General features: G+C 40.3%; 2 protein-coding genes and 2 long non-coding RNA genes across 4 annotated transcripts; 2 read left to right on the forward strand and 2 right to left on the reverse strand.

The window, feature by feature from the left end:
- The first annotated feature begins 1,109 nt into the window (after positions 1-1,109).
- On the forward strand, positions 1,110-1,893 carry LOC119282391 (dirigent protein 22-like). The gene has a single exon (XM_037562627.1). It carries the CDS (start codon positions 1,159-1,161, stop codon positions 1,675-1,677), a length of 519 nt encoding a protein of 172 aa, XP_037418524.1. The 5' UTR covers positions 1,110-1,158; the 3' UTR covers positions 1,678-1,893.
- A 4,152-nt stretch (positions 1,894-6,045) lies between these two features.
- On the forward strand, positions 6,046-8,885 carry LOC119278625 (G-type lectin S-receptor-like serine/threonine-protein kinase At2g19130). The gene has a single exon (XM_037559954.1). It carries the CDS (start codon positions 6,519-6,521, stop codon positions 8,799-8,801), a length of 2,283 nt encoding a protein of 760 aa, XP_037415851.1. The 5' UTR covers positions 6,046-6,518; the 3' UTR covers positions 8,802-8,885.
- A 4,091-nt stretch (positions 8,886-12,976) lies between these two features.
- Positions 12,977-13,890, reverse strand: LOC119282392. Its single transcript, XR_005138730.1, has 3 exons — positions 13,802-13,890; positions 13,648-13,707; positions 12,977-13,089 (listed from the first exon to the last, which is right to left on the reverse strand). It is a non-coding gene; the product is annotated as an uncharacterized LOC119282392 (long non-coding RNA).
- Positions 13,891-16,356: 2,466 nt separating this feature from the next.
- On the reverse strand, positions 16,357-17,705 carry LOC119282393. The gene is made up of 4 exons (XR_005138731.1): positions 17,523-17,705; positions 16,756-17,056; positions 16,563-16,655; positions 16,357-16,372 (listed from the first exon to the last, which is right to left on the reverse strand). It is a non-coding gene; the product is annotated as an uncharacterized LOC119282393 (long non-coding RNA).
- Between the last annotated feature and the right edge of the window lie 2,423 nt (positions 17,706-20,128).

Below are 20,128 nucleotides of genomic sequence, written 5' to 3' on the forward strand. Positions count from 1 at the left end.
TAGAGAGAGGGAAGGCACCCGAAGGGGACGCGGTTACCGCCCTAGGTGCCGACCCATCTGAGACGCAGGTGATTGATGGCGCAGCTGAGAGTACGGTGCACGTGCAAGACTTCAAATTCAGTCGTAATTGTCCGCTTCACTGCTTCACAACTGAGTGGGAATATTAGAGATACAAATACGTTTGAGTTAGAGATAAAGATATAGAATATGTTTGAGCAACCATGTTTGTACCCTAAATCTCTCTCCTCCATTGTACACGGCATATTTTAAAAAAAATGCGAAAATTGTACTCTATATATACCTCTGTCAGGATCACACCAAACCAACCAAACAACATAGACATATTGTAGCCATCCTAGTATTTTCTACAGTTTGTAGTTTGCAAAGTAGGTAGTAAGATATTAGTTTTTCTTCTGGATTTATGTTGTGTGTTTACAAACTTAGAGTAACATATTAGCCATTTTTATGAATAACATTTGCATGACATATGTGTAACTCCTAGTTTAACACTCCCTCAGTAACTTTCTATAAAATGTTTTTAGAGTCCATGATAGTGTCAAAAATCTTCTTATATATTTTGATATGGAGGGAGTATCTACGAAGCCTGAGAGTGGAAAGCTCTGAGCAATGAGCAGGGGAGCATCACATTCAGTCCGCTCTTACATCACATCACATTCACTCTGTCACTCATACAACGGGGGACCATATCATATATATAGACATGAGACAACGGACCTAACAAGTACCCACTTTTGCTCACGCTTACCGTTCATGGAGTTTAGGAGCTACAACATTATTGCATGCTTATTTCATGTTTCTACTTCTGGAAAAAACAGTTGCAATGATATAGACACTAGAATTTTCTGATGTGCTAAAGGGAAGGAAAGCACCATACCGCTTGCCTGAAAGGAAGAAAGGTACTCAGCACAGTTGTTGGACACTTTGCTTCTTGAATTGAAAGGTATGCGGAAGCGCGACCTACCATCTTTGCTTCCTCTTGCTCAGCTGTCAACGTGCCACCTAATGCACGCATGCCTGCTTTCGCGCCCAGGCGCAGCGCATAAATACAAGCGTACGCATACAGCACGTACTACAGCCAAATACACACACGCGTTACAGCACACAGCAGCGAAACACCGACTACTCAACAGAAAAAACATGGCCTCTGCGGCGCTCTTCTTCGTCCTCCTCGCCATGGCCACCATGCAGCCGCAGACCGCATCATCCGAGAAGGAGACGCACCTCAAGGTGTACTGGCACGACGTGGTGAGCGGACCGGACCCGACGGCGGTGCGGGTGGCGCGCGGGGCGGCGACTAACACCTCCAAGACAGCCTTCGGCCTCGTGACCGTCATCGACGACCCGCTCACCGAAGGCCCCGGCCTCAACTCGTCCAGGCTCATGGGCCGCGCCCAGGGCACCTACATCGCCGCTGGCAAGGACCAGCTCGCCATGCTCATGAACATGAACTTCGTCTTCACCACCGGCAAGTACAACGGCAGCAGCATCGCCATTATGGGTCATAACGCCGTGTTCACCAAGGTCCGTGAGATGGCTGTCATCGGCGGTACAGGCGTTTTCAGGTGGGCCCGCGGGTATGCGCAGGCCAGGACGCACACCTTGGACCTCAAGACCGGTGACGCCACCGTCGAGTACAACGTATTCATCAGGCTCTAGTCTCCGATCGGGGTCAGATTTTACGAGGACTTTTGTATACTCATGCTACAAGAATAAATTTACTTATATGCGTTACTTCCGGAAAACTTTTCTCGTGATTCGTGTGGTGTCCCGGACTTAATAAATCTGGGCCCTAAACGTCGGCCGATGTTGTCCGATCCGGACGTGTCTATTTAAAGCCTCTATTTGTTGGTCGATGCAATTATACTCCTCATTTACTCTTTTATATGTCCGTTCACTTGTATGTGATTGGGGAAAGAGTGGCTAGGGGTCAGTTGATTAAATTTAGATTCTGGGTCAGTCACATTTTTTCTATGTGCACGTACAATGCGAGAGACGATTAACTGACGATTGAGCCGTCAAGCACGCAAGCTAATTGGTACCTGGACGATCACATATATCCTGGATGGCACTAGCGCCTGCTGCACCAAAGCATGCAACAACTCATACATGCAAGGTAGTAGCACACATATGCATGCCATGCCTTGATTTCTAGTAACATCTTCCAGTGTATGTTATTACTTGAATTAAGAAAGGCTATGTAGCTGAAAAGCTTAGCAAACATTTAGGGCATTGAAGATTCAACATCATACACATTCCTTAATAAAGCTTTTTGCGGCAAGATTTATGGAGGACCAACTTTCAAAACCTTGCTAAGCTAGCTAGCCAGATGATGCATGTAGATTACTAGACACGCACGGGCACGTACTACTGGGTGGATTTGATGATACATGCCATCTTTTTATTACCCCTCGACTAGAGAGTGGAAATAATAGGGGTATTTGTAGTACCCTTAAAGACGAAATATAATGAAATAAACAATGAAAATATCAAAAGAAAATGAAGTTTTCTAAAGAAGAATGAATTAGTGGCGTTGGTATTACCCTTTAAGAAGAAAAGAAAAATCTAAAACCAGCAATGTGAAAATTTACATGCAATTTACATAAAAAATGTGATTTTTTACATATGCAAGAATAAGCATATAACATTGGAATTTGTGCAAAAAATAAAGTTTCCAAAGAAGGAATGAATTGGTGGCATTGGTATTACTATTACAAAATAAATAAAATGACACAAACACTAAAAAGAAAACCAAATTAATGAAGTTTTTGTTCGAATGAATTACTGGCTTTGGTATTACACTTTAAGAAGAAAGGAAATGAAATAGAAACTAAAACAAAATCATAATAATGAAGTTTTCTAAGAAAGAAAGAAAATGAATCAAGAACTAAAACAAAATCAAAACAATGTAGTATTTCTAAGAAATAATGAATTAGTGGCTCTGTTATTACCCATTAAGAATTATAATAATGAAGTTTTCCAAAAAAATAATTAGTGGTATTGGTATTAAACTTTAAGAAGAAAGAAAAGAATAAAATAAATAATGACATAATTTGCACCCAATTTCATAGAAATTCAATTTTTTAATAATATGCAAGAATAATGATATAATAGTGAAATTTTGCAAAACAAAATCCTAAGAAGGAATGAATTAGTGGCAGTGTAATTACCCTTAAATAAGAAATAAAATAGAAACACATGAAAAATAAAAATAATGAAGCTTTCTAAGAAATAAAATCAGTGGCATCGGTATTACCCTTTAAGAAGAAAAAAACAATAATTAAACTTGAAAACAAGATTCACAAAAAATCCGGTTTACAAAAATTTGCAAGAATAAACATATAATAGTGGATTATCTGCAAAACCAACTCCTAAGAAGGAATGAATTAGTGGAATTTGTTTTACCCATGAAGAAGATAGAAAATGAAATGATAACTAAAAAAATTCAAAATAAGGAACAAGGAGTTAGTAGCAATAATATTACCTTTAAAGAAGAAATATAACAACTTTTTTAAAAAAGGCCTTGCACACAACATCACTCTAAGATTGCAATTTTTGTAGAAAATACCCACAAAAGAAAAATAAAAAGCAACTAACAAAGAAAAACAAAAAACTGAAAAAACATAAAAATAAACAAGGCGATAAAGAGGAGGGTTGGATCGCACTGTTATTGGGCTTCGGCCCAGTAGCAAATCCACACACCCACATACGGGGTCAGTAAAAAAAACAGCCCAGGACAACAAGTAACACCGGCTGGAAAAAAGCAGAACATGATTCTCAGAGGAAAATCAACGGCCAATAAATTGACTGGCCCGAATTCAAAATCCAGGTAACTTACAAGTAGTTAAACTGGATTGATGAAGATGAAGAGAGAGAAAGAAAAGAAATAATACAGAAAGAGAAAAGATGGTCTGGGGTGGGCAGTGCCCTACATGTTGGACTGACCGAGCACATCCACAAGCCCTCATACCCTTCCTACGTTTGATCCCAATATGAAGGTTTGTGGATAACCCGGACGTTTGAGGAGGATTTTATGGAGGCTGGTTGTAGATGCTCTTACTGCCTCTGATCTAAAATAAGTGGCTCTGTTTTTTTGGGGGCTCCATTAAAAGTTTTTGGTCATGTAGACTTTGTTTTATTTTTCTTTAATTTTTTTGTTGGTTCTCTATCGTTGTAGAGGCCTCATACATTGTTATCATCTTGATATTAATATAATAATTAATAAAAATCCTTATTGTTGCTTTGATTTGCATCTAAATAGACGTCGGGAGATATCCTTTTTTTTAGGATCAGGGTGGTATGAATATTTGATGTAATAGTAGTCGCTGGAACCATAACAATTCCCGGTACATTCCCCGCCCTCCCTCAATATAGGTGGCGGTGGTCAACATGCCACACGAGCAGGTTGCAAGGTTCTTAGGCAGAAAAGGTTCTAGGATGATCAGACAGAAAAGGTATCTAGGATGAACGATTTACTCAAGAATTATGACTTAAAAATGCATGTTGAAAGAACCGACACTAAACAAGTATCTAGATGTATGTAAGTTTTAGATACATATATTTTTATTCATTTCTTCGACAAGTATTATGAAGTACTTTCGACAAAGATTTAGGACATCTCATGCATTTTACTCTTAATGGAAATGTAAACCATTAAAAGAAGAAACAAACAAATAAAAACTCTAGAAAGATACTTTTAATTTTTTTAAGAACAAAAGAAGAAATAATTTTGAAATATAAAGATCATTGCCCGTTTATATAGTAAATAAAAGCAAAGACCTATGTGTCTTGTTCTTTGAAATTTTCTACTCATGTGACGCCAAAAAATTTCTACCCTATTGCCCTCCCTAATCTCCGAGTAAGCGACTCCGACATCGCCGAAGATGAATGTCAACCAAACCCTCACGGTAGAGGCCATGTGGAACACAAAAGGACCCATACCAAACTCAGCCACCTGCATCAAGGACAACACAGCTCTGACATTGATGGAGAGCTCTGAAGAAGAACAATGCAAGGTTGGCGCCGTGAAAGACCACCGAACAGAACATCTGCTGCCTATTGGAAAGAAGTGATGACGATGACACCGGAGTGTATCTTGACGAGGCCCTCTTTGTTAAGGCATGTGTAGGATATCATGTGTGTTGTTTAATGGTTTGTGATGGTTTTAGCCCGGTTTTCGGTTAATTAATCAGACAACTCTTTTCTGCTTAATTAATCTGGCCCCCACCCACCACCCAAAAGAGAAAAATTCTACCCCGGTGTGCCCTGCATCGCCGTCACCGACGACGTCCGCCTCGACGGCCATGGCATCACGCTCGTTTCCACTTCCATCAGGTGCTGGTCGTCCTTAGTTTCCTTCCTGGCACGGCACGAGCAGCGACAGCCTGGCCTGCAGTTTCTGGAGTTTGGTGTTGCCGGAGCAGAGCTTCTCGAGTTCGCCGCGCACCCGCGCGGCGGCACGCCGACCTCTTTAGCCCCCGCGCTCCTTGTGGCCAGGTGCAGCGGCGTGAGCTGCGCATGCCTTGGGAGGGCGAGGCCGCGTTGAAGCCCTAGCCCACATCCTTGGGATCACAGCTGCAGCGCGGCCGTGGGTATACCCAGCTTCTCCGGCTGCGGCAGCGGACGAGCGCGGCTTCCTCGGTTCGAGAAGGGCGGCAGCTTAGTGTTCGGCCAGGAGGAGATTGGGTATGGGTATTGATGCAGATGCAGACCCGAAACTCCTCTATGTACTTTACTCTCAGATCTGTTCAGTTATCACTGGTATTCCAGTCATCTACTCAGTTATGATTCTATTTTATTTTTTCCATCTAAAGAAGCACAAATATGTAGCGCACGTATTGGGGAATTCTCCGATTGCCCGCAACCTCAAAGACAACATCCTGGTGAGTGATCTTTACTGTATTTCTTACTTCCTCCGTCCGGAAATACTTGTCATCAAAATGGATAAAGGAGATGTATCTAGACGTATTTTAGTTCTAAATACATCACTTTTTATCCATTTGGATGACAAGTATTTTCGTACGGAGGGAGTACATATGAATCCTATTTTATCATTTCTGAATATGCACAAATAGATGCTGAAGCACTGCTTTTCCTTTTCTAATGGATGAACTGAAATCTTGGAATAAATATTGAAGATTATCTTCTTCCAAACACAGTTGCAACCAACAACGTCGTTGTCATTTAGCTTTCTTTCCAACCAAATGACTGATTCAAAAACGACCAGTGTGTGGCAAGGAGCAGGCTAGGCTAATGCCAACGTCTGCAGCCACAAGTAGAGGAAATTTCCCTTGCCCTACAACCATACATTTTCCACAATGATTAGGACTTCCTGGACTATTTAAGTTGCACAATTTGTGGCCTTAGAAAACAAGTCAGCATCTTTGACTTGGAACGCCAGTCCTCTTGCCCTTAGCCATGGTTCCTTCTCCTATTTGGTTTGGAATTAGGCCATCGGGGCGGCTAGAGCATCCACATTGTTAGTAGAGAACTCCTACGAAATGGAAAAGCCAGGCAACTGCATCTGCATGCCTTCGCCGTCTTTCTTCGCAGTAATGCTTCTGCACTTGATCAAGGTCTTGTCTTCAGGATGTAAGTTCGTGCACGCAACAGATACTCTTCTTCCTGGCCAATCTCTGCATCGAAGTGGTAACCAGTCCTTACTCTCAAAATCTGGTGCCTTCAAGCTGGGTTTCAGTTACTCAAGATTTGGCATATGGTACATGAACTCATCAACTTGTAGTCCTCTTCTAGTTTGGCAGCCTAATGCAGTCCATCCAATTTTACCTTGGTCCTGGTCATTTGGACTCTCAGAAGCTGGCGAGCTATTTCTGACAGATGACGGTAGCTCACTGGTTTGGTCATCACTTGATACAGGGATTATGTCCACTTCTCCACCCGCAATACTTCTTGATAATGGAAATCTCGTGGTCAGAGACCAACTTAATATTTCCGTGGTGTTCTGGCAGAGCTTCGACAACCCAGTAGGTACACTGCTACCTGGAGGATGGCTGGGATTTAATAGGATCACTGACAAGAACGTCTCGCTAATTTCCGGTCCTTCTTTTGGTTTGTATTTTGAACAGTCTATTCTTGAGATAAATACAAAGCAAATTAGAGGGTTTATGGTCCGGCATATTTCTAACACGTACGACAACCACTCCCATGAAAATTATTCTGATGCTTTTCCCAGCTGGATGGGCATTCGTGAAGATGGAGACTCTTTTCTGCTGCTCAATGATGAACATCTATATGTACAATTGGATGACAATGGTACTGTCAGTGCTGCTAAACTAGGGGATTGTGGTTCTGTGATGCCGCCTGCTTCTCTGGATTGTGGTTTAGACTGTGGCACTGACAGCATTTGTGTTATTCCATATGACAACACCCAGTCGTATTGTTTGAGAGTTGGTGCTCCACACTGTCTATCTAATTCTTCCGCTAAAGAAGACGTTTATTTCTATCCGATAGATGATGTACTCTACGTATTTCCAAGAAGTCCTTTCCAAATGGAAGACACAGGCAGCAGAGAGTGCGAAGATATATGTTTAAGTAACTGTTCCTGTACTACATATGCTTACCTCCCTGGCGGAATATGCTCACTATGGTTCTGGGAACTGCCCAAAGTTGTGACAGTGTCTTCTGATCAACGCAGCTATAGTTTGTATGTGAATATGGCTAAGCAAGAAAATTCAAAACCCCATTCGAATCCCCGGATTGAAATTATTGTTCTACCAGTGATAGGTGTCCTGACCCTCATGCTTGTTAGTCTGGTGCTTTGGTGGAGAAGCAAAACAAAGTTATTCATAAAAAGACACGTGAACTCCAGTAATGGCCTTACGATCTTCTCAAATGCGCAGATAAAAAAAGCAACACGAAATTTCTATGAAAAACTTGGAGAAGGAGGTTTCGGCTGTGTTTACAAGGGGACATTGCCAGGAAACTCTGTGGTGGCTGTCAAAAAGCTAAAAGACCTTGGACAGGGGGAGAAGCAATTCCGAGCGGAAGTGCAGACCATTGGAATGATTCAACACATCAATCTTGTCCGTTTATTTGGATACTGTGCTGAGGGAAGTAAAAGGTTGCTAGCATACGAGTACATGGAGAATGGATCTTTGAACTCTCATCTTTTTTCAAAGAGTTCTGTAAAATTGATCTGGGAGATCCGGTACCGTATAGCACTTGGAACAGCAAGAGGCTTGGCTTATCTGCATGAAGGATGCAAGGATTGCATCATACACTGTGACATGAAGCCGGACAATGTACTCCTTGATGCGGATTTCTGTCCTAAAATTGCAGACTTTGGTATGGCTAAACTTCTCGGCCGAGATTTCAGCAGGGCACTGACGACAATGAGGGGGACCATTGGATATCTTGCACCGGAGTGGATCTCAGGTCTTCCGATCACACGTAAGTCGGATGTTTACAGCTATGGGATGATGCTTCTTGAAATCATATCAGGGCAAAGGAATTCAGAGAAAATTAAGGAGGGGAAATTTACCTACTTTCCCATCTTTGCTGCACTGAAGGTGAATGAGGGGGATATTATGTGCCTGTTGGATAGTAGGCTGGAGGGCGACACGGACCTGGAACAGCTGGGCCGAGCTTGCAGAGTGGCATGCTGGTGTATTCAAGATGCAGAGGATCACAGGCCCACAATGGGGCAAGTTGTTTACATGCTAGAGGGTGTTCTGGATGTCGAAATACCTCCTGTTCCAAGGTCACTGCAGAATTTTGTTGGTATGGAGGATTCCACTTACTCTACAGTCTTGTACAGCCTCTGAAATAGTAAAGCCCTATTCCTTCAAGTATATTCAAATGTATGGCAAAAGTTAATTATAAAGAGTTTGTGTCTTTTGCATTTTCTATAAACTGCATTTCTCCTTTATTTGTACTCCCTCCGTCCGAAAATACTTGTCATCAAAATGGACAAAAAAAGATGTATCTAGAACTAAAATACATCTAGATACATCACCTTTTATTCATTTTGATGACAAGTATTTCCGTACGGAGGGAGTATGATGTTCTGAACGTCTGAACTGCAATTCAAAATCCTTCTATATACTTGTAACATCCTGCAGTCTTAAGCAAAAAACCTCCACTTATTTCTCTGTTTGTGCAAGGCTTGTCCATTCATGTTCCGAACAATCAGAACTAAGGGCAATCTATGAAGTCAATGTATTCTGGTATTTACTGCACGGCAGACTGTAGCAGTGCCTTTATCATTGCTGTTGTTTGAAGCAGTGTCTTTCATGGTTTACCGTATTAGTACAAGTGTTTGCAGAATGGAAGGATTATGTCATTTGCACTGAACGGAATTGCTTCCTGTAGATACTTATGAATGTTAGAATGAATACAGTCTCATTTATTGGAAGACAAGTTTGATATCGGCAGCCCCAGTTATTTTAGCTCCAACATGGTATGTTGCTGCAGCCAAGATTCTAAGCTGAACATTTATTTTTGTCGAAACGTGCCATGATTCAGTAGTTGCCAACTTCTGAATCTGTTTTACACACTAGATGACCCGTTGCGCCAATGGCGCAAAGGCCGAGTGTAAGCCAATCGGTGTAAGAGTGTGCGTTAATATATTGTTGTTCGAAATGAACAGCTCTTATATTATATGTAGTAAGTACATTAGGTTGGAAATGATGCACTAAGTCATTTAGGATGGCCAATGTCTTGCAGAAAGATAAATAACCTTTTTAGTTATCTCACAAATATGAAATAACGATTCTCTTTGAATAAATGAATACTGGTTTCTGTAAGATGATCCGTTGCGTCCATGGCGCAAATACCGAGTGCAAGCCAAGCATTGAAAGAGTGTGCATTAAAATATGTAAACACAAAATCAAACATATGAAAATAAGTACGGATAGATAGATGGTGGTTGTTTCAAAAGCATATCACACAACAGTCTAAGTAGCAAATAAAGTTAAATGCACAAGATGGTCTTGGGGATTACATAAGATCCAAAAGGATGATAAACATAGAAATTTTGGTAGGCATATATACTAATGCTAAGTTATATAACAAGGGGCTCTTACAACTTGCTTATATTGAGTAGGCGACCAGACGCAGTCCTTGAAAGTGCATTGACAACCCGTTGTGCCCATGGCGCAAAAATCAACAGTGAGCCAAATATTCAAACCATGTATATGTGACTGATTTAAAATTACAATTTAGCTACTTTTCAGTCAGCTAAAATTTTCACTTTTGGGTCAGTCGAATTTGTGGCCATTGGATTTTTCTGTAAGATTAGTGCTGCATTTTTTTCCTGACCTGTGTTGTCTGTTGGGTGGGCTTCTTTCTTTTTTTGACTGACCTCTTAATTGGGTCAGTCGATTTCTTTCTGGGCCGAAGCTCATTAACTGTGCAATCCAGCCCTCATCTCTCTCCCTCGATTTTTAATACTTTTTTGTTTTTATTGCTTTTGCTTTTGTTTTTTTACTTTCTTTGTTAGTTGGTTTTATTTCTATTTTGTGGATTTATTTTGATTTATTTCTGTTTTCTGTTTCTATGGGTTTTTCTTTTCCACATTTTCTTTCCTTTATTGGTTATTTTTATGTTTTTGTGGGTTTTTGGCTAAGTGTAATTGTATACAAAAAATACTATATAATATGTGCCAAATTTTCATGATTATATGTACACTAAATATGTGCAACTTCTGTGCAAGTAGTTTGCAAAATATTTCATTATTTGTTTTATTATTTCTAGTTCATTTCTTCTTTAATGGGAAACCATGACACTAATTCATTGTTTCTTAGAAAACTTAACTATTTTAACTTTCTTTAAGTTTTTATTTCATTTTCTTTATTTTCAAGGGTAATACCAATACCTAATTTGTTCCTACTTAGGATATTTGTGAAATATCACTGTTTGTGCTTATTTTTGCATATTATAAAAAAAGCGCAATTTCTATTCAAACGGTGTGCAAATGTTATCATTTTTTTCCTACTTTTCTTTCTTCTTAAACGGTAATACCGATACCACTAATTCGTTATTTTGATCTAGAGAAGTAGAGACACCATGGATCAAATAACAATGTCACTAATTCATTCTTTCTTTAGATAATTCTGTTTTTGCGAAAATTTTCACTATTATGTGTTTAATCTTGCATATTATAACAAAGCACAATTATGTGCAAATTGTGTGCAAATTTTGTCATTATTTTGTTTTAGTTGTTTATATCATTTTGTTTCTATTTAAGGGTATTTTTGCTTCACTTTTTTATTTCTGTTTTCTGTTTTTATGGTTTTTTATTTTTCCCATACCTTTCCTTTATTGCTTATTATTGTTTTTTGTGGGTTTTCGGCTGAGTGTAATTTTATACAAACAAATACTATACAATATGTGCCAAAATTTAATGATTATATGATTGTTTTTGCATAATACGATAAAGTGCAATTTCGGTGCGAAGTTATGCGTAAATTTTTGTTGTTGTGTTTCTTCTTAAAGGAAATACATTGTTTCAGTTACACTATGGAAATTATAGTAGAATGCAAAAAATGCACTATTATATGCTTATTCTTTGCATATTTCAAAAAGTGTAATATCAGTGCAAATTGTGTGCAAGTTCTGAAAGTGTTTTCATTTTCATTTTTTTTCTTCTTAAAGGGTTTCATTCTTTCTTAGAAAATTTAATTATTTTGATTTTGTTTTAGTTTTTTTTTGTTTTGAAAGTGTAATACGAAGGCTATGTGTTTAGTCATTGTAGCCTGTTTTTCCGCCGGTTCTGACATCTTTTTATCTGTATTGTTCTTGTTCTCCTTTTGTGAGTAGTTCTAGACCTCAGACTTTGTTTACATACTTTTGGTTAATAAATTGGCTGCATGCGTCATTTTGATGCTGAGGTCCGGGGCTTTCCTCCTTTTTAAAAATATATGTATTTTCCATCATTATTTGGTTTATGTGTTTTTACATATTGTTTTCTTTTGTGCAATGCAATATCATGCCACTAACCATGGCCAGCCAGCTCACGCACTGACAAAGCCAGAGCTAGCAAGCTCACATGCGACGCGGAGCTAGCTCACGCATGGACGCAGCTGGAGCTAGCTAGCTCACGCGCTACGGCCAGCTGAAGCTAGCTACCTCGCGCGCACACGCACAGGACACACCACACCACACCACACGTACTATAGGGTAAAAGAAGTGACTGACCCATTCACAAATTCAGTCGACTGACTTAAAATTAACCTAATAGATACTTATATTCTATTATTATATGATACAAGCTAAATGGAAGTTTAAGATAAGTAGGAGTAGATTGCATGAAACGGTGTAGATCATGACAGTACATGCAGTACAAATTAGCAAGAAAGACAAAATTACAACTGTGCCATTGGGACAAAGAACCCCACACTATGGACACCTATACACACGCGTCACACATGTAACACAACAGGTCACCACGTGGTCGACTGTTGGTCTTGTTCCATCCACCACTAGTTCATCGTCCCCATCCCGTTCCTTTCCCCATTCTACTCGTACCTAAGTGAGAAATCACCTGGTGGAGGCGGACGGCGACACTTTGGGCTCCATCTTGGCGGCTGACGCCGCAGCTTGGCCGCAGAGCGGCTCATGCTGCAGCTCACAGGCGTTGCGGCTCCATCTGCTTCTTGGTGGCCCGGCAGCTACTGCTGTAGCTTGGAGCCGCAGAACCGGCAAATGGTGCCGCTGTTGCTCGTACCGGTGATTTGGCTGTGCTGGCACTCCCTGAAGCCGGTAACTTTTCATGGGAAGGGATGCTCCAGGAAGACTATGGCAGCCGCTATTGCCGCTCAGGTAAGAACTATCTCCTTGGTGTTTGATGAATCTGTAGATTTTTTTTGTGAGCTCGTTGCTACTATGCTAATAGCCAAGTCTCGAGGGCAGTGTTGATACTTAGCTGAGTGGTTCAACGCAGGAGCACTAATCATCTGAGTGATACATAGCGGCTGGTACTACTCCAATAATCCAGCTGGGTATATTGTATAAGATACTTAGTTGAGTGACCGCCTTTAGATGTTTCAGATGCTGAAGAGTATTTTCTAATCCAATCATCTGAGTTTACTATGTTTTCTCTACAAGAGCAACCTGAAGCCAAAAGAACACAAAACCGTACAAACTAAAACAAAAACATGTCCACATGCCTAATAACTTTGAAAGCTTGAGTCCTACTACAACAGTTCAAACAGTCAATAGTCAGAAGAGGCTAAATAAGATACTGATATAAGGTATTTATACCTTTAATCTGGGCATGCATAATAGGATTAAAGAATTTAGATAAGATGCCAAGGGTTCTTCACTCTATATGGCATTCACCAGAACACTAAAGCCATGGTTGTTATTGCATAGCTCTAGACTAAATAATAAGAGCATAACCAAAAGATTTATGCATTAGTGCATGAACAAAGAGAGAGAAAATATGCCTATAATATCCCATGCTATATGCACACCAAATGAAGGCCAAACAGAAGATCACTAATAAGAAAATAGAACTATGTGAGTATAAATTTTCAGGAAAACAACAGAAACGTGAGATTCATTGTGTAATAATGATTATAAGCTCAGGTATGTACATTTGAACAAATAGAAGATTAAGAAAGGGGAACATGCAACAAAAAAGCTTTCAAAAAGCAGTAGTATTTTTACCTCTGTAACAAAGAAAGTACAAAAATGTATTAGTTGGTATTTCTCCAGATGGCGAATTGCCTGGGAAAAAGGATTAGTAGGTTTAATAGGTGTTACTTTCTTGGGCAAGCACCAAAACTTTGCCAAAAAGTAAAATATATTCGGCTCATTGCACCTTTATTTTCCCTGTACTTCTAGACTGTATGATGGCGGTGTAAGCTAGCCAGCATCTTCAGATTAGTCCATCCAAAAAGCATCCTAAAGGTAACCGTTGGATTGATTGTATCATCCCTGAAACGCCATTATCAAAAAATCAGTTGCCGCTTAATAGTAAATAGAAGTGTACTGCTTGCTTATCACGCTTACTTAGGACTCATAGGCCTTATCTAATCCCTGTCCAATGCAAACCATCTATCTATGCGAAATAGGCAACAGGTAGGCAAAGATGCTATATACCTAAGAGTATATGTCAATCTAAACTAAAGTACTGCTCATAAGAAAGCAAGCATGATAACACGTCGTTGCTTGCTCTAATAATAAATCAGTTGTTGGAAAGGAGGAGGAGGCTATTTTATTTATAAAGTTTAGTTTAGTGATTTAGTACAAATAAGGACATGTCCAAATATGACAGGCACAACAACCTCATACGCATGGGGTTGGTTTGGTTAAATCAGGATGAGCAGAAATGGAACACACCATATACATTTTCCATGATTCAACATAGATCCGTGAAAAGCAGAGAATTGTTACACATCCTCATATACTCACTAAAGAAATAGAGAATAGAAATTGCTACTAAAGTATTTGTATGCATCCACATACACTCATTATAAAAACAGAGTAATGTGTGCATGTTATATAAGTTAGTCGGCTATCAATCGTACGGATCTTTCTTTAGCATGTTTGAGAAGAATAACATGGCAGGACTGACCAAGGCAGTCTTTCACTTGAGTTGCTTATCCTTGGTCGTTTCCAGAATCCAGGCACAAAATTATGTACGTATATGGTGTTTCTCCATAGAAAGGATCGCCTCTGGTGCTGGGGGACATTTGCATTTATCTACTCTCTCCAAGAGTTTGTTCCGAATGTAGATCATTCTTGAGAAGCACACATTAGAAAAATGTAGGTTCATATGCCTAGACATAATGATTCTGAATGCAAACAGGAAATAAAAAAGAAAGAGAAAGAACTTACTTGCTAACTGGGTGCAATATACTGTTAAGAGATTGCATAGCGTTGCATCCCATGACTTCAGAACACCGGAATCTTGCATCTGCAGTGTGAGGCCACACATTGAATGGTGATAAAAGAGTAAGGTTATTGTTACTACATGTAAGAAAATTGTTTTTTATAATTGTCATAAATAAGTAAGCCCTGACTTGCATAAGATAAATTAAGAAAATTAACAGCTGATAAGTTTTTCCTTTCAGATAATGTGGAGTGTCAAGATACTCTTATTAAGTAGATGGGTGTCCCTCGGTAGAATTTAAGAACTGGCAAACTACTAACTTTATGTTAAAATCATGAAACGACAGAATAGACTCTGATAAATTACTAATGATCTTTCAACGATGAAACAACAAAATTGATTTATATCTTCTTGTTAATAATAGCATGTCAACTCATGGTTATACTCAGACAGGGAGACTCACATATGAATCATGATATATGGAAAGATTTATTCTACTATTGTTAACCCTAGACTGATGTGTATGCTATAAACGTTAGACATCTGAACTATCTGAATAAAAATAAATGGACAGGTTAACTTGAAGTCGACTGAATGTAGGCAACATAAACCCAACAAAAAGGATAAACAAAGATCACACAAAGAAAAGTGAGAACTCTGATTGTACAGATATAGAGGAAGCACATGTTTGCTACGTGCAATTTTTATTGCATCTAGACCTTCACCCAACGCAATAGGATGGATCCATATTGGCGTTGTAATGAACTTCGGCCTCCTTCACTACATTTAGTTTCAGAATTGAACAAATTTTCTTCTTTGGCCTCCAATTTGCTACTCCCTATTGAGGATAGCCGCCACATGTATGTCACTGCTCCAACAACATGAGAGTGGGGACTCCGAGCACGCAGAAGCCGGAAAGACCAAGTAAGTCACAGTTATCATTCCAAACACTATTCTACCTATATTGTCTATGGTAAATATGCAAATACCATAGCTTTCTCAATGTGTATACCTTGCATAACTTTATCTCGTACACAGTTCAAACCAGGTGATTTGTCTGCAAGAGCAGGGAAATAACCATTCCCAGGATAGACATTACGCAGTCCTACAAAAGTTAGCAAGCAACAAGATTAGTTCGTTAAACTATTACAAATGGCAATCAATATTCCGCAATGAAGATAACCAGTAACCATAGAGAATAAAAATAAAATCAGTCCATGATCATTTTGTTCATTGCTATTCTTTAAAACCAACCACCACCTGATTTTGTAGGAATCTGTTGTTTCTGAAGGTATATTTTATCCATGAATAAAGAGATGGTTTAGAAGTGAGTAACCTGGGTCTGCAATTTCAATGATGCTTTCGTTCTCTCTTCAAACAACAAAATTAATAACAAACCCAAAGCAAGAGTGGGGAGGCAAGGGAGTTTAGGGAGAAAAAGATGGTGCAGAAGTTGGTACCTGTGCACGGGTAATAGCACCATCCCAATCATTGTCCACGTGCGCGCTGCTGGTCACCACCTTCCACCTGAGAACTGGCAAGTCCAGCAGACGTCGACTGTCGTTGAGGTGCAAGCATGTAATTATATAATCATGCATGTTCATGGTTCAACGAACTCTTCTTTCAACAAAAAATTAAATAGTAAAGTGAAATGAAATGCGAAAAGACTAATATGTACAACAATTTCAAAGCCTCCATGACAAAGAAGAAACATCACAGTAAAAGTATCCATAATACACACATGTACCTGTCAAGATAAAAGAAGCAACACCTTTCAATAGAAAAATAGGCAATAATAATCGACTGCGTCTTCAGAAGCTAGCTTTTCATTCACACCGACCTACAACCAAGAAAATGAGAAATTTGATAATTTCATCAAGTTAATGGTGTGCACAAATGAAGCTGAAATTATATATATGCCATAAGGTGATGAAACCTACCTCTGCACCAATCCAAATCATGTCAGGCCGATGAACAAAAATGGCATGCAACATCACCTAACACACATCTGAGTTGAAAAGCAATATTTCTTTGGTTCTAAAAAAGTGATGATACCAGCAACAATGGTTGACGATGGCTGCAAGCAAAGTAGTATGCATCAGCTGGGAGCAAAAACCAACGAGTTGCTACCTTGATGCTTTATATTCTTCTATGTGTCTTGCTATCCCCGTCAAGTCACTGATGCGCCCGGTCGATACAAAAGTTTGCTATTTTCTTGTGGAGCTTATAATTGACATAGATCTGAACAAAAATGGAGGGACCAAATAAATTGCAGATTTAGGAGTTTAGGAACTAACAGTTGTAAATCCACACCAATGAACACAAATACAACCTGATTCTGTGGCAGACCTTTAACAGGAAAGGTAAAATTTGTAGCATAGTTAGGAACTTAAAATTATAGGTCACTAAAGTGCATGCCACTGCATCAAGAAAATTCATCTAACAGACATCGAGCTTGTGTAGGACTGTCTTATTAAGCACATCATGCTAACATGCAAACTCGTGATTGTAAAAAAGAAGTTACTCTAGCGAAAACTGGTGCTAAGCAGTGAAGAGGGCTAGGGAGCACCGCTTCTGAACATTCTAAGAACAATGAAGAGGCGTGCTCACATCTATGAAGCTAAAAATAGTACACCAAACCGTATTGATTGAATACGGCTAACAACGGAAAAACAATTAGTAGTGAAGAATCTGCATAGAATAGTACCGGAACGCATCAATCTAGGCATGTAGCTAGCTTCTGCCATCAGGGTTGCTTGCTAATTGCAACGATATTCATACCTGAAGATTCAATGAGCACTACTAAGTGATAAAAAAAGAAAACTGAATCTGTTCACTCGATGTGTGCATGGCCTACAATGTTCTCACATATGAGTAATTCATCAAAGAAGCCCTCAAAAAAATCATCAAACAAAACCGCACATGAAAGACAGGCTTACCTAAATGGGAATGGCCCGTGACCTGGATCTCCTCGTCCGCGCTTTGCTGGTCTGCTACTACTTGAACAGAAACTCTGCCTGTTGTGCTGACGCTGCCCAAACTGTGCAAGTCTCATAGTTCCCTGCAATTGTTAAGATCAAAATCAGCATCTTTTGCAACTAATGCAGAGTGTGAATTTCTCTGAAGATAAAAAAGGCTTTGCAGATTCAGTATAGTTGACACAAACAAAATGCATTACCTGCTTTCCTCAAGAACCAGTGACTGAAAGTTGTGGAGAGCAAATTGCAAAAATATGAGCATTAATACTTCTTAGGTATCACAGAAATTCAACGGAACTTTAACAAGACCATGGCTTGCTTTTCACACTATGGAACGTTCACGTATTTCATATTTGATCCACCTTTCAGCTGGGCAAAACAACAAACAGGTGGGGGCACAATATCTATTTATGCTCAGAAAAGAAATTACCAAATATCCGGCCACGAGGACGTGAGTGAGAGGACGGAAGAGAGAGTGTGTGTGACAGCGAGAGAGGATGTACGCGAGGACGCGGGGACTGGTGTCTCGGGTGGATGGACGGCAGCGCGAAAGCCGGACTGAGCCGGCCATCTCTGTGACCCACGCTCCTCCTGCCGACGACGGCGACGTGGACCACGGATGTGGCTCGAGCTCCTTCGGGGTCGCCGCTGCACGCGTAGAGATGGAGGCGGGGTGGAGCCTCCCGTGCATCGCGCCCCAGCCCCGGCCTCCTAGCAGCTCCTGATTTAGGAACGGGTCGAGCCGCCGCCAACCGCCAGGTCGTGCCCGACCTCGCCAGCGCAGGCCGACGCTGGCCGGTGACCCTCTCCTGTCAGCTGCCACACCTCCCTCTCCTCTTTCCTCTCTCTTTCTCCCGCCTCTCCTCTCCTTCCTTCTCTCTCCCTCTCATCTTCTCTCTCTCTGATAGGGTTCGTGCGGGAGCAAGGGGTTGGGGAGGTGGGGGCTGGGGATGACGAGACGCCGCCGCGCACGAAGAGGAGAGGAGGCGGCGCGGAGGGAGAGAGGAAGGAGAGGAGCCAGCCCGGATATTTTCTAGGGCTCGGCTTGGTCCACCCACGATGGATGCCCTGGCAACCCACGATCGATCGCTCCTGCTTTCACCCGGACACAGAGACGCACACACCATATCGCTGCTAGGCTGGCCCGCGCACAAGCCTGGCCCAGTCGTCATCTGCTCCTGGTCCAATCACGCGGCGTACAGAATAACAAGCGGTGGGATGTTTACCAGGTCGACGATAATTACTGTTACGGCTGCCAGCGAGGTCAATCGTGCGCGCAGGATGATTTTGAAGCTGCGATGGCGCTGAAACGGCGGGTAGTGTAGGGGGCTTTATATGTTAGATTTATTTTTGTTGAAACCTGCCATGATTCACTAGTTTCCAACTCTGAATCTGTTTATGCAGCATGCCGACGAGACGAGCATTTGATGTGTAACTAATTTACAATTGAAGTTGTTAATTACGAACTTGGTTTATGTGAACGTTTCTCACGGATGACTACAAAACATCATTTGGAATGTGTTTCTATATCACTTTATATAGTTTGTTCAAGCATGCTAGCCTGCTGCACATATAGATTTGCTGAAAGTTTCATTTCCAAGTACTATAGCCTGCTTTTTATGTATAAGCCATGGACGACAAAGTTTTGTGTGATAACCTACTAAAATACTTGTCATAGAAACAACACTTTTGTCAAACTCAACCCAACCGCTGTATCTATGTTTCATTGTGGAAATTGCTAATGGAGCTCGAGTTCCATGAAGCCCTTAATTTGAAAAGTTCAGAAAAAGTCACGTTTATAGATTTTATAAAATTCCAAAAAATATACACAGATACATATGGATCTATACTAGTGTGAGCTACAGAAAAGTGGAAAAATCACGTATTTCTAGCACATGTGTATTATTCATTATAAAAGTACATGATTTTATTTTACAGCTCACATAAAACTTATTTCGTGGTGAAATTTCACACACATCTAGTATATATCTACGCTTATGTATTTATTATCAGATTTTTTTGAAACTTAAAAGGTTGATTTTCTTATTTTTGAATTTTTCAGGCTCCATGGAGCTTGAGAGCAAAAAGTTCACCCTCGTTTCCTTGTCATCATATTTGCAATGGGACCCTTGTGTTTTATCAGTAGTTTTAAATAGCAGGTTATGTTAAATAGCAGCACCGTGCTCAAGCAGCTATAGCAGGACTTAGCCATTTTATAATTTTTCCAGACAATTCTACATGAATACCATTTAGTGACACCCGGCTCAAACCGCTATAGCCCGGCTATAGCTGTCTATTTTAAACTTTGTTTATTACACTCAACTAGCAATCCACC

The sequence above is a fragment of the Triticum dicoccoides genome, chromosome 3B (genome assembly GCF_002162155.2).
Source record: "Triticum dicoccoides isolate Atlit2015 ecotype Zavitan chromosome 3B, WEW_v2.0, whole genome shotgun sequence".
NCBI lineage: Eukaryota > Viridiplantae > Streptophyta > Magnoliopsida > Poales > Poaceae > Triticum > Triticum dicoccoides.

Bases quoted from the DNA above. Each gene is read 5' to 3' on its own strand.
- LOC119282391 (XM_037562627.1), top strand. From the start codon at position 1,159: ATGGCCTCTGCGGCGCTCTTCTTCGTCCTCCTCGCCATGGCCACCATG.
- LOC119278625 (XM_037559954.1), top strand. From the start codon at position 6,519: ATGGAAAAGCCAGGCAACTGCATCTGCATGCCTTCGCCGTCTTTCTTC.